Genomic DNA, 12,073 nt, shown 5'->3' with positions numbered 1-12,073 from the left:
AATAAATAAATAAAAAATCTTTAAAAAATAAAATAAAATAAAATAAATAGAGGCACCTGGGTGGTACAGTCAGTTAAGTGTACGACTCTTGATTTCGACTCAGGTCATGATCTCAGAGTTGTGAGATTAAATCCTGTGTCAGGCTCTGCACTCAGTGAGCAGTCTGCTTGTGATTCTCCTCTCCCTCTGCCCCTCCCCCTGCACATTCTCTCTCTCTCTCAAATAAAGAAAGAAATCTTTTCAAAATGTAAATAAATAAATAAATAAGTCTTTTAAAAAATACCACAGACTGGGTGGCTTATAAACAACATTGTTCTGGAGGCTGAGGACGTCCAAGATCAAGGTGCCCACAGATTTGGTTCCTGGTGAGGGCTCTCCTCCTGGCGGGTGGATAGCTGCCTTCGTGCTGTGCTTCTCAAGGAGGAGAGAGGGAGCTCTGGTGTCTCTTCCTCTTCTTAGGGGGGCTCCAATCCCATCACAAGGGCCCCATCCTCATTACCTCCCAAAGGCCCCACCTCCAAATAACACCCCACTGGAGATTAGGGCCTCAACATATGCACTGGGGTGGGGCCACAAATATTCAGTACGTAATAGCGTGGTAACAATGGCCGTGTGTGTTTTAGTTGGGAATAGATACCAAAGCCCTTTAAGCTAGTCTCTTTGCCCACAGGGGTCTAGAAATTTCCATCTGATTTTTACAAGAAAGGAAGATTCCCAAATAGCCAGTAGATGATATCCATAGTCAATAACTGGAGAAGACTCTTATAGACATTATACCAAGAAGGGTGGCCCTGGCCACAATGTCAGTCATGGGGCCATAAGGGTGGGCGAGAGAAGGACCTCCCCGCTTTTCCACATCTGGCAGGAACCTGTCATTTTAGGGATGACGAGTGATGCATCATCCAACCTCCTCACAGATCCCCAAATGGACAGACCAGAAGAGATTTAGCAAAATGTTAATTTCCTTTTAATTGAGGTAAAATACACATACCACGAATTTAACCATTTTTACCACTTTCCAGGGTACAATGCCGTGGCATTAAAGCACATTCACAATGTTGTGCAACCATCCCCACTCTCTAGTTCCAGAACTTGTTCATCACCGGAAAGAGGAAATCCTGGATCGATTGGCACTTACTCTCCCTCCCCTCCCCCGGCCCCTGGCAACCATGAATCTGCTTTCTGCCTTTATGAAGATTTGCCTACTTCGGACATTTCCTATATGTGATATTTTGTGCCTGGCTTCTCTCCCTGAGCATAATGTTTTCCGAGTTCATCTATGTTGTAGCAGGTGCCAGTACTTAGTTCCTTTTTAGGACTGAATAATACCCCATTACATGAATAGACCAGCTTTTGTTTATCCATTCATCGGTTGATGGGCATTTGGGCTGTTTCTTCCTTTTGCCTATTGCGAATAGTGCTGAACTACTAGCTTTTACTTAACCTTTCCTCGGTACCCTATGTGTCTAGTAATAGCAGTTGCTTACTGATTGTCATAATCTCTGTGGCCCACATCTGACCCTCCACTGCAGACTCCCCTGTTGTTCAGCAGTGGTCAGTCCTCAGGCTGGCAAATGAGTTTCACTCAATAGGGAGCCCTCCACAAGCCTAGAAAAAACTACCAATGCTACTCATGTCTTTTGGGGTTAGCAACATTAACCATTTGTATCGGAACAGCAATGAAGAATCTCAAGAGTGTCCCGCCATGGGGAGATCTACCTGTTTTCCAAATATTTCTTCCCAAAGCAACACAAAAATAGGGGAAAGCAAGCTATGGCATAGCCTGAACACAGAGAATGCCAGAATGTAAAAGGATCATGAGGAAAAGTGAAGAATCATGGAAGTGAAGCATGAGACCCCCACCCTTGTGCTTCACACCTGAAAAATGGAGAAAAAGTGCACCGGATACAAAAATGGGAAACTAGCAAAGTAATCTAAGGTTGATCTAGGACTAGTTCCAGAAAGACGAAGCTAACCCTAAGTCTGAAAATGCTGCAATGATGTCCGAGCAGATCAGAGTGTGGATTTCAGAAAAGGAATGGATTAAAGGGACAGTGTTCCAAATGCATAGCTTCTGGGGAAAGGAAAAAGAAAAAGGAAGAGAGAAGAGCTCATTGGAAGTCTGGTGGTGAAGAGGAATGGAAGGGGCAAATGTAGGACCCTTCAAGACCAAAAAAAACCCTACAGAAATTGGAGGTCTCTCAACTTACATTCTTGCCACCAAAAAAACAGAACAATTTCACGCCTGAACAATGGAGAAAAAGTGCAGCGGATACAAAAATGGGAAACTAGCAAAGTAATCCACAGAAATTGGATGTCTCTCAACCTATATTCCTGCCACGAACAAAACAGAACAAACACTAAATTAAGCCGATTTGCTGCATTGACAGAAGAGGGAGACATTGAACTGCATAGCTCAGAGTCCCAGTAACAAAAAAATGAGCTAAAGGAACATAGTCAGTCCACAGAGAGTAATTGCAAAAATTCAGGAAATGAAAATCCACATAAATGAATGAGGGAAAAAGTGCCCCTGAAAGGAGTCAAGAAGTAGAAGGATTTTGTAAGTCAATGCTCCAAACAATACTGCTTAGTCCAACAGGCATTTGCCGATAAGGAAAAAAAAAATCTCCTTATATCAAAAATTCAGGGGGCGCCTGGGTGACTCGGTTGGTTAAGCATCGGACTCTAGATTTCAGCTCAGGTCATGATCTCAGGGTCATGAGATCAAGCCCCAAGTCGGGCTGCATGCTGTGTGTGGAGCCTGCTTAAGATTCTCTCTCCCACTCCTTCTGCCCCCACCCCCAATCATGCACTCCCTCACTCGCACTCTCTCTGAAAAAAAAAAAATCAAAAACTAAAATGCTGACATGGGCAGGGATATATGAATAGAGAGTCCAACCAACTCAGGAAGGAAATGGAATAAAAAGGCAAAATTATCTCAGATATATAGAATAAATTGTAAGGTACTCAAGAAAGAAAAAACCCCAACAAAAATTTGATAAAGGGCAGTGGAGAGAGGCAGAAAACATCAAAGAGTAACAATGACACTGAGAAAGAAGTAAAATGGGGCCTGGGTGGGGCGCCTGAGTGGCTCAGTCAGTTAAGCATTTAACTTTGGCTCGGGTCATGATCTTGGAGCCCTGCATTGGGCTCCTGCTCAGTGTAGTGTCTGTTTGTCCCTCTCCCTCTCCCTCTGCTCCTCCCTTGCTTGTGCTCTCTCTCTCTAAGTAAATAAAATCCTTGGGAAAAAAAAATAGGGCCGGGGAGAAATGGATTGAAATGGAATTCCAGTCACTGAAGGAATAATGTGTATATTATTAGAGTCCTGAAGAAAAAAAGTGAAAACAATGAAACAGAGTGAATATTTAAACCATAATCAAAAACATTTCAGAAATAGAAAATCACCTGAATTTACACATTAAAAAGGCTCACCAGGAACCTAAGAAAATTAACCCAGCATAGCCAACTCTGAGACCTATTTTAAAACTATTCAATTTCAAAGATTAAGAAAAAATCCTCAACTGCTCCAGATCTAATAATTTACCAAGTCGAAATAATTTGACTGCCATAAGACTTTTCAAGACTAGGGATGCCTGGGTGGCTCAGTCGGTTAAGCGACTGCCTTCAGCTCTGGTCCTGATCTCAGCTTCCTGCTTTGGAGTCTTGCATCGGGCTGCCTGCTCGCGGAGAGTCTGCTTCTCCCTCTCCCTCTGCTCCTTCCCCTGCTTGTGCTCTCTCTCTCTCAAATGAATAAATAGATAAAATCTTAAAAAAAAAAGACTTGGAGTGCCTGGGTGACTCAGTCGATGGGCGTCTGCCTTCGGCTTGGGTCATGGTCCCGGGGTCCCGGGATCGAGCCCACATCGGGCTCTCTGCTCGGCGGGGGGCCTGCTTCTCCCTCTCCCACTCCCCCTGCTTGTGTTCCCTCTCTCGCTGTGTCTCTCTCTGTCAAATGGATAAAATCTTTAAAAAAAAAAAAAGACTTTTCAAGACTAACATTCAAAATGAGACAACAATGAGCGTCATTTAAAAAAACAAACAAACAAACAAACCACAAGACAAGGGCGCCACGGTGACCCAATTGGTTGGGTGACTGCCTTCGGCTCAGGTCATGATCCCGGAGTCCCAGGATCGAGTCCTGCATCAGTCTCCCTGCTCAGCAGGGAGTCTGCTTCTCCCTCTGACCCTCCCCCTTCTCATGCTCTCTCTCTCAAATAAATAAGATCTTTAAAAAAATAAAAATTAAAAAGCAAAAGAAAACAAAAAATCCAGTGAGCAAAAGTGCGAACCAAGGATTTGATACCCAGCCCAGCTGTCCTTCAACTGCACACAAGACCTTAAGGAACTCTGTACCCATTGGTCTTTCCTGAAGAAGCCATGAGAGGATATACTTCATCCAACAACAGGATAATTGTTGCTCACAGAGGTATGAATTAGAAATTCTGTAACTACTTCCTACCTGTTCTAGGATTGAGCAGACAACTAGCAAATATATTGTGAATAATGAGCACCAGGTTTCTCACTGTTGGAGAAAGAAGTTACAAATAAGGACAAGGAAAGGCCAGAATGAATTATGTGATGTTGGACTGGAAGTAGTGTATTGGTTTGAAAACATGGGTTTATTTGTTTGTTTTTGTTTTTTAAAGTAATCTCTATACCCAACATGGGGCTCAAACTCACAACCTTGAGATCAAGGGTCACATGCTATACCTGCTGAGCCAGCCAGGCACCCCTGGAACTCACGGTTCTTAATAGATGTACACAGATAAGTAGATATAGAAATAAACTCAGAAGTGTGCGCGCGTGTGTGTAACAGTTAGTATACATGCATATGTTTCCTAGCTCTGCCCACCGAGAAGACCTAGAGCAATGGACACTCCCAAATCAAAAGCATACCTAAACCACAATGAGATAGCACTTCACATCTACTAGGATAGTTATTATCAAAAAATAAAAATAAAAATAACCAGCGTTGGCAAGGAGAAACTAGAACCTTCATGCATTGCTGGTGGGAATGTAAAATGATGTGACCACTGTGGAAAATAGTTTGGCAGTTCCTCAAAATGTCATGCATAGAGGGGCACCTGGGTGGCTCAGTCGGTTGGGCATCTGTCTCTTGGTTTCCGCTCAGGTCATGATCTCAGGGTCTTGGGGGTTGAGCCATGCACTGGGCTCCATGCTCAGCACGGAGTCTGCTTGAGATTCTCTGTTCTCTCTCTTCCTCCCCCTCTGCTCCTCCCTCTCTCTAAAAATAAATAAATAAATAAATAAATAAATAAATAATCTTTATAAAAAATATGTTATGCATAGAGTTATCAGATGATTAAGAAATTCCACTCCTAAGTACGTACCTACAAGATTTAAAAGCAAGGACTCAAACAGATACTTGTACACCCATGTTCATAGGAACACTATTTACAACAGCTGGTACGTGGAAGCAACCCAAGTGTCTATCAACAGATGAGTGGATAAACAAAATGTGGGGTATTCATATAACCGGATATTATTCAGCTATAAAAAGGAAGGAAACTCTGATATATGCTAAAACACAGATTAACCGTGAAGACATTATGTCAAGTAAAAGAAGCCAGACTCAAAAAAACAAATATTGTGTAATTCCACTTATATGAAGTTCCTGGAATAGGCAAATTCAGATACAGAAAGCAGAACAGAGGTTACCTGGGACTGGGCGAGGGAGTTGGGATGTTAGTGTTTAGTGGGGACAGAATTTCTTTTTTTTAAGATTTTATTTATTCATTTATTTGAGAGAGAGAGAGAGAGAGCACAAGCAGGGGGAGCGGCAGGCAGAGGGAGAAGCAGTCTCTCTGCTGAGCAAGGAGCCTGATGCGAGACTCGATTCCAGGACCCTGGGATCATGACCTGAGCCGAAGGCAGACACTTAACCGACTGAGCCACCCAGGCGCCCCCTTAAGGAATTCTTAATGGCCAAAGCTGGAACAATTTGAGCAAGAAAAGAAATGATTGTGGGGTACCTGGCTGGCTCAGTCAGTGAAGTGTGCGACTCTTGATCTTGAGGTCATGAGTTCAAGCTCCATGTTGGATGTAAAGATTACGTCAAGCTAAAATCTTAAAATAAATAAATAAACAAACAAATAAATAAATGTAGAATAATTAAGAAAATCACTACTGAAATAATTGCCACAGACAATCCACTGATGGATGCCAAAATGAGTGGATGGGAATTTTATGCAAAATCGAATATTTTCAAAGTCTCAAAGTATTTCCTTGCAAGATATTTATTCATTACCAAGGGGAATATATTAACTTAGGAAGGGAGAAAAGTGGCTGGCAGCACCTTAACCAAGTAATTGTGGTGAGCATCACCAATATCAAGACATATCAACACTGTGTAACCCTTGAGATGAGGCGCTAGGAAGGACACATCACCTCTGCGGTATTTTTGCCAAAAAGGATAACTAACCTCGGTGTAATCATGAGAAACAAACAAACAAGCAAGAAAGAAAGAAGAAGAAAAAACCCAACAACACAGATGAACTCAAATTGGGGGACAGTCTGTCAAAAAGGTTAAGGACAGAAAGACAATAAGAGACTGAACGTGGGGAACTGTAAGAGATGCATTTGTTTTGTTTTAAGCCCCTAAGTTGATGGTAATTTGTTACAACATCAATAGGAAACTAACACTCACATTCAGAAATAACGTTTTTTAAAAATGTGTATGAAGAAAGTCACAAAACCTTACTGAAGGACATTTTATTTTTTTATTTTTTTTAAGATTTTATTTACTTATTTATTTGAGAAAGCGAGAATGAGAGAGAGAGAGCACATGAGAGGGGGGAGGGTCAGAGGGAGAAGCAGACTCCCCGCTGAGCAGTGAGCCTGATGCAGGACTCGATCCCGGGACTCCAGGATCATGACCTGAGCCGAAGACAGTGGCTTAACCAACTGAGCCACCCAGGCGCCCCTGAAGGACATTTTAAAGGTATCTCATAAAGAGATGATGTGTTCAGGAATGAATGAACACATAGATAGATTGAAAGACAGACAGACAGACACACAGACATGCACATACCTATATGTATATATGTATATTCCCAACCAAAATTACAAATTAGTTCAAAACTGTATCCGCAAAATAAGATATACACAGCAGTAGAGAGAAACATGCTGAAAGACAACAATGTATTCATTTACATCAAACATAATATATACAACTATAGTATAGTATAAAATATAAAGTATAAGGTATAGTATATAGAATAAAACTATAGTAACTGAAACAGTGGCAAAAAAAATAGACGTAAGTTCGGGGTGCCTGGGTGGCTCAGTTTTAAGCGTCTGCCTTCGGCTTAGGTCATGATCCAGGGTCCTGGGATCGAGCCCCACAGCGGGCTCCCTGCTCAGTGGGGAGCCCGCTTCTCCCTCTCCCACTCCCCTGCTTGTGTTCCCTCTCTCGCTGTCTCTCTCTCTCTCTCTCTAACAAATAAAATCTTTTTTAAAAAATAGACATAAGTTCAACGGAGCACATAATGCAATGTGCGACTTTATTAAGGAGATGTCATGGGGGGAGTTGGGCGGTCGAGACCATCAACAGAAGAAGGGAGAGGTCTATAGCCTATAGAGGGACAGGCCTTAGAGGAGAAGGGGGTCTCAGACACTCTCTCGGGATTGCAAAGACCTCCATGCAGGAGGAGGATGCAATTCACCAGACAGAGAAGCAGAGAGAATGCGGCCAGGGAAACAAGCAGAATGTCCAAGCTGCCTCATCCCTGGAGACAGGTGGTGGGGGGGACATTGGCCCTCAGGAGCCAGGGCAGGGGGACAAGGGCTTCTTGCACGTCCAGAAGTTTTCCGTACTACATCTGTTATCATTCCAGCCATCGCTGTACAATTCTACACAGTCTTCGTCTCCGTGGTTGTTGGGTTCCCCTTCTTTCCAGAAGCTGTGAACACCATCAAATCCATAAGCCCCCTACTCCACCCAGAGACCACCCCCCCAACTCACAATCCTCCCCTTTGGAAGAGCGCGTCCCTGGCCTTGGGCAGCGAAAGGCCAAGTACCAGCCTGAGAGTGGTGAGGATTCAGAGGCGGTGCTTTCAGAATAAGGGTTCAAACACCCCTTCCATCAGAATCAGTTCTGGCAAAGTAAAAAATGCAGACTCCTGGGCCCATGCCTAGATTTATAGAATCAGACTCTCCCACCCTGGGATGGAGCCAGGACTCTGCATCTCCACCAAGCTCCTCGGGGCATGCTTTCCAACCCAGGGTCTGAACACCCCCGGTTTGGGTTTCCCTGCGCAAGCGTACTGGGCCATTTTCTCTAGGAGGTCACCTGAGTTGCAGGGGAGAGTTGTCCACCCATTTCCAGGAACCCTCGCTGTGGTGGTCACTGAGGCCGATCCAGGTGCGCTGGTTATTTCTCGTATTCCAAGACTTCAGAAATTTCTAGGGAGGGGCGGCAGGGGCGGCGGGGGTGGGGGGAGGGGCAGCAAGCTGTCACCCGCCCCATGTCTGCCCATATCCCCACGGTTGTCCCTCCCCCCATGAAAGACCTCCTGCGGTCCAGCCTATAGCCCTTACTCAAGTTGCATGTGTTCACATGTGTGTATATGCTGTGGTTGTGTGTCAACGTGCACACACATGTGGAAATGTGTTAACTTGTATCTGGGGGGACATTATGTATGGGCTCAGGAGTGCGCTGAGTCCCCTTTCTGTCCACAGATGGGCTCCTATCATGCGGGGTCTTCTCTCACATGACCTTCCCAAGCCCACCGTGGGGGCCTCCTCCAGGAAGCCTTCCCTGCCCATGTCCCCGCCCCAGCTCCCCCGGGCCTCCATCTCTCAGAGGGCAGAAGAGGGACAGACGGCTTTTTTGCTGACACTCACATGGCCCCGCCCCAGACGGGAACTCAGCCCGGCCCACCTGCTCCTCAGTACTGTTGATGATCACCAGCTGGGCCCTCAAGTTCTGACACGCGGAGATGGCATCTTTCCAGATGTTCTGGGTCTGGGAGAAGAAGTAGCAGCTTCCCTGGAAGAGTTCCCATTTCCAGGGACAGGGGCGGCAGAGGCCAGCTGGGGAGGAGAGTGGGGGTGGGGCGGACAGGCCCCCCAGCACCTGCATCAGCTCTGGGAACCCCCTATGTTCAGCTCGCAGCTCAGTCCCCAAAAAATCCATTTGAAAGATCCCAGCTCTGCCCTCAGGTGGGGAGCCATAGAAAGTGAGTTCCAGCCCCACATGTGATCCCCAAACTCCCTCCTCTCCTTGGTGTCTGACCCTTACCCAGGGTGGCATTCATCCAGGTCAGCTGCTGGAGGATCTCCTCCAGGTCTGAGCGTGTCGGCTCCTGAGAAACATCCACTGGAAGAAGGACTTTAATTATGAAGCACCTAGCGTGTGCTTAGCGCAGAGAGGGCCCCATGAGAACCTATCTATAGATTTCACAGTGACCCCAAGAGTCCATTATGCAAATAAAAAAAACTGAGACTCAGAGAATGACTTGCCTGACATTGCCCCCAGGGTCTCATCCAGGAATCCAGTCTCCTCCCCGACCTTCAACCCTACGGGGCCGGGTGGGGTGGGGGGGGATGTAGGGGTGAAGGGGTGAAGGGGTGGAGGGGGCAGGCAGTGGCTCATCCAAAGTCACACAGCCTCTGAGCCCTCTCCCGCCCTGAACCCTGCATTCAGCCCTTCACCTTGGCTGGGGCTCTCCTGACGGTCCCACGTCTCTTTCTGCAGGGATTGGTGAATCCTGGAGACTACAACAGAGCAGAGAATTCCCCTTTATCAGCACCATGTGTAGGCCTGACCCTGTGTCGAATCTGGCTTCCAGGTCTCTCTGGGAACCTAAGTTCCCTGTGGAGGAAGATGAGCTGCATCCCACAGATAAAGACACAGGCTCAGAGCAGGGTAGTAACCAGCCCACCGTCACACAGAAGGCGATGTGGAGCTCAAATGCCCAAGCCCTAGTGGGTCTGGGGACTGTGGGATAGGGCAAAGACCTAAAGGGACCCAAGACTCCAAGCCCCCAGCCCCTGACTCACCTTGAACCAGGGTGGTCACCAGGAGCATGAAGAAGCCCAAAGAGATGAGAAGAAGCAGCAAAGGCAATTGGGCCCGGGTCAGACAGTCTGCAGGACCGGCAAATGGGCAGAGCCGAGGTTCTCAGGGGCAGACCTTGCCCCACCCACCCATGCTGGAGGGGGCCTCCCAGCTGCCCCTTCCCCAGATGCCTGCCCCCCGAACCACCCGCCTCGGTACCTGGCAAGCTCCTTGAGCTCCTGAGTAGTCTGGTGTATTTCTTCTTTACTCTCTGGCCCCCAAACATCTCCTCCTCTGAACAGGACAGAACACACTCAGCTGAGCTTTGAAGGCTGCCAAGCCTTGTTTGTGAGGACTGCAAGCTGGAGGCCAGCCCCGACTCCCCCGGGGACCCTGGAGCCCTGTCCTCCCTACCATCACCCCTGAGTGGGGGGGCTCAGCCTCACCGGGGTCCCCTGGCTCCTTGGAGTCACACATCTCTGCCATTCTCCTCTTCTCTCGGGCTCCTCTCCCGATGACGGTTTTTATAACCCCATGTGCTGCCCTTGCAGCCCCTCCTCAGGAACATTCCTCCCCAGTTCAGGAAGAAGAACAAGAAACAGGACATTGCTTTCTCCCAGAACAGTGGGTGGAAGAATGAAGTGCTGACACAACTAGTAGAGAGGACCTGAGGGTGGGGGCAAGAGCTGTGTGGGCACTCTGGTGTCCAAAGGCACTGCTCCAACCCCCTTTCTAGTCCTGCCACAATTGGCCTTGCCTTGTCAGGGTCTCTGTTTCCTCGGCTGTGAAATGGGACCATTACCCTGCCTCGCACTGTTCTTCTGAGGTTTAATACTGTGTGCTAGTCGTGGGGTGGAAATCGTCTATTCTAATAGCAGATACTCTGTAGCAATGGCCCCAATACTCTGTAGCATGTGCCTCACGGTTGCGCATGGGGTGTGTTCTCCCTTGTGGAAACAAAATAAATCTGGATTTGTTCAACCACAGGTGTGTTCCTTGTGGTCTTTGACTAACAGTTTTCACAAGAACCCTAGGAGAAAGACACAGTTATTATCTGGCTTGACAGATGAGGAAACAGAAACAGAGAGGGAAAGCAACTTCCTGAGGTCAGGTAGCTTGTAAGTGGTGGGGCTCAGAGCTGGACCCTGGCAGGCAGACCTCTGAGTCCCTCCTTAGCCACTACATTAAACAATAACTCTTTTTGTTCCCCCTTTGTAATTACTAAGTATTTTGTAGAGAGTCACTTTGAAACTGTGTGTATCAAACTCTCAATTTATGTATGTATGGACTCCTGGTTTCCTACCTGATTCAATTGGTTACATGTTACTATCTCTCTCTCTCTCTTTTAATCTAAAGTGAGTTTCCAGCAGACAGCATATAATTGGGTCATTTTTATGACCCTTTTTATCCATTCTGTCAATCTCTACCTTTTTTAGAAGTGTATTTATTTATTTGAGAGAGAGAAGGGGAAAGAATCCCAAGCGGACTTCACGCTGAGCATGCTACAAACATTTCTTAATGTGTTATCTGGTGCCCATATATACATAAATCTGTTGGCTATATATCGAGGAGTGGAATTTGGGGATTACAGTGTACACGTACATATTCTCCTTTAGTAGATACTGCCAAACAATTGTTCTAATTGTTACGTATTTCTTGGTATTGCCCTTAATTTTCAATTTATCCTTTCTAATGGGTACAAAGTGTTATTGATTATGATCTGAATGTATATTTCCTTCATGACTAATGATGTTGAGCACATTTTAATGTGCTTGTGACCACGTGGATATTCTTTTTTTATGAACTCCCTATGCTAATCTCAAGCAATTTATATATATATTTTTAAAGATTTTATTTATTTATTTGACAGAGAGAGACATAGCGAGAGAGGGAACACAAGCAGGGGGAGTGGGAGTGGGAGAGGGAGAAGCAGGCTTCCTGCTGAGCAGGGAGCCCAATGTGGGCTCGATCCCAGGACCCCGGGACCATGACCTGAGCCGAAGGCAGATGCTTAACGACTGAACCACCCAGGCGCCCCGCAATTTATATTT

The 12,073-nt window shown here is 46.2% G+C and overlaps 1 protein-coding gene across 3 annotated transcripts; it reads right to left on the bottom strand.

Moving 5' to 3' along the window:
- Positions 1-7,492: 7,492 nt before the first annotated feature.
- On the bottom strand, positions 7,493-10,621 carry CD209 (CD209 molecule). Of its 3 annotated transcripts, none has more exons than XM_025863212.2 (8): positions 10,469-10,620; positions 10,242-10,316; positions 10,025-10,111; positions 9,677-9,739; positions 9,264-9,341; positions 8,904-9,055; positions 8,313-8,425; positions 7,493-7,922 (listed from the first exon to the last, which is right to left on the bottom strand). In XM_025863212.2, the coding sequence occupies exons 1-8, from the start codon at positions 10,506-10,508 to the stop codon at positions 7,781-7,783; spliced, it is 750 nt and encodes a 249-aa protein (XP_025718997.1). In that variant the 5' UTR covers positions 10,509-10,620; the 3' UTR covers positions 7,493-7,780. The 3 variants fall into 3 exon arrangements, with proteins under 3 accessions (XP_025718997.1, XP_025718998.1, XP_025718999.1); XM_025863213.2 differs by having other exon boundaries at positions 10,437-10,526; XM_025863214.2 differs by lacking the exon at positions 7,493-7,922 and adding an exon at positions 7,969-8,117 and having other exon boundaries at positions 10,469-10,621.
- Between the last annotated feature and the right edge of the window lie 1,452 nt (positions 10,622-12,073).

Source organism: Callorhinus ursinus, unplaced genomic scaffold, assembly GCF_003265705.2.
Source record: "Callorhinus ursinus isolate GAN/ISIS: 27379988/994484 unplaced genomic scaffold, GSC_fseal_2.0 scaffold107, whole genome shotgun sequence".
In the NCBI taxonomy this organism is placed as follows: Eukaryota; Metazoa; Chordata; class Mammalia; order Carnivora; family Otariidae; genus Callorhinus; species Callorhinus ursinus.
This window is presented reverse-complemented; position numbering and strand designations above follow the sequence as displayed.

What these genes read in the sequence shown, in the direction of transcription:
- CD209 (XM_025863212.2), bottom strand. Translation starts at nt 10,508, where the DNA reads ATGGCAGAGATGTGTGACTCCAAGGAGCCAGGGGACCCCG. An exon ending in CTGGATGAATGCCACCCTGG is followed by an intron (nt 9,056 to 9,263) that starts GTAAGGGTCAGA and finishes TCTCCTCCCCAG; the next exon opens with CTGGCCTCTGCCGCCCCTGT. An exon ending in AACTCTCCCCTGCAACTCAG is followed by an intron (nt 7,923 to 8,312) that starts GTGACCTCCTAG and finishes TGGTGTTCACAG; the next exon opens with CTTCTGGAAAGAAGGGGAAC.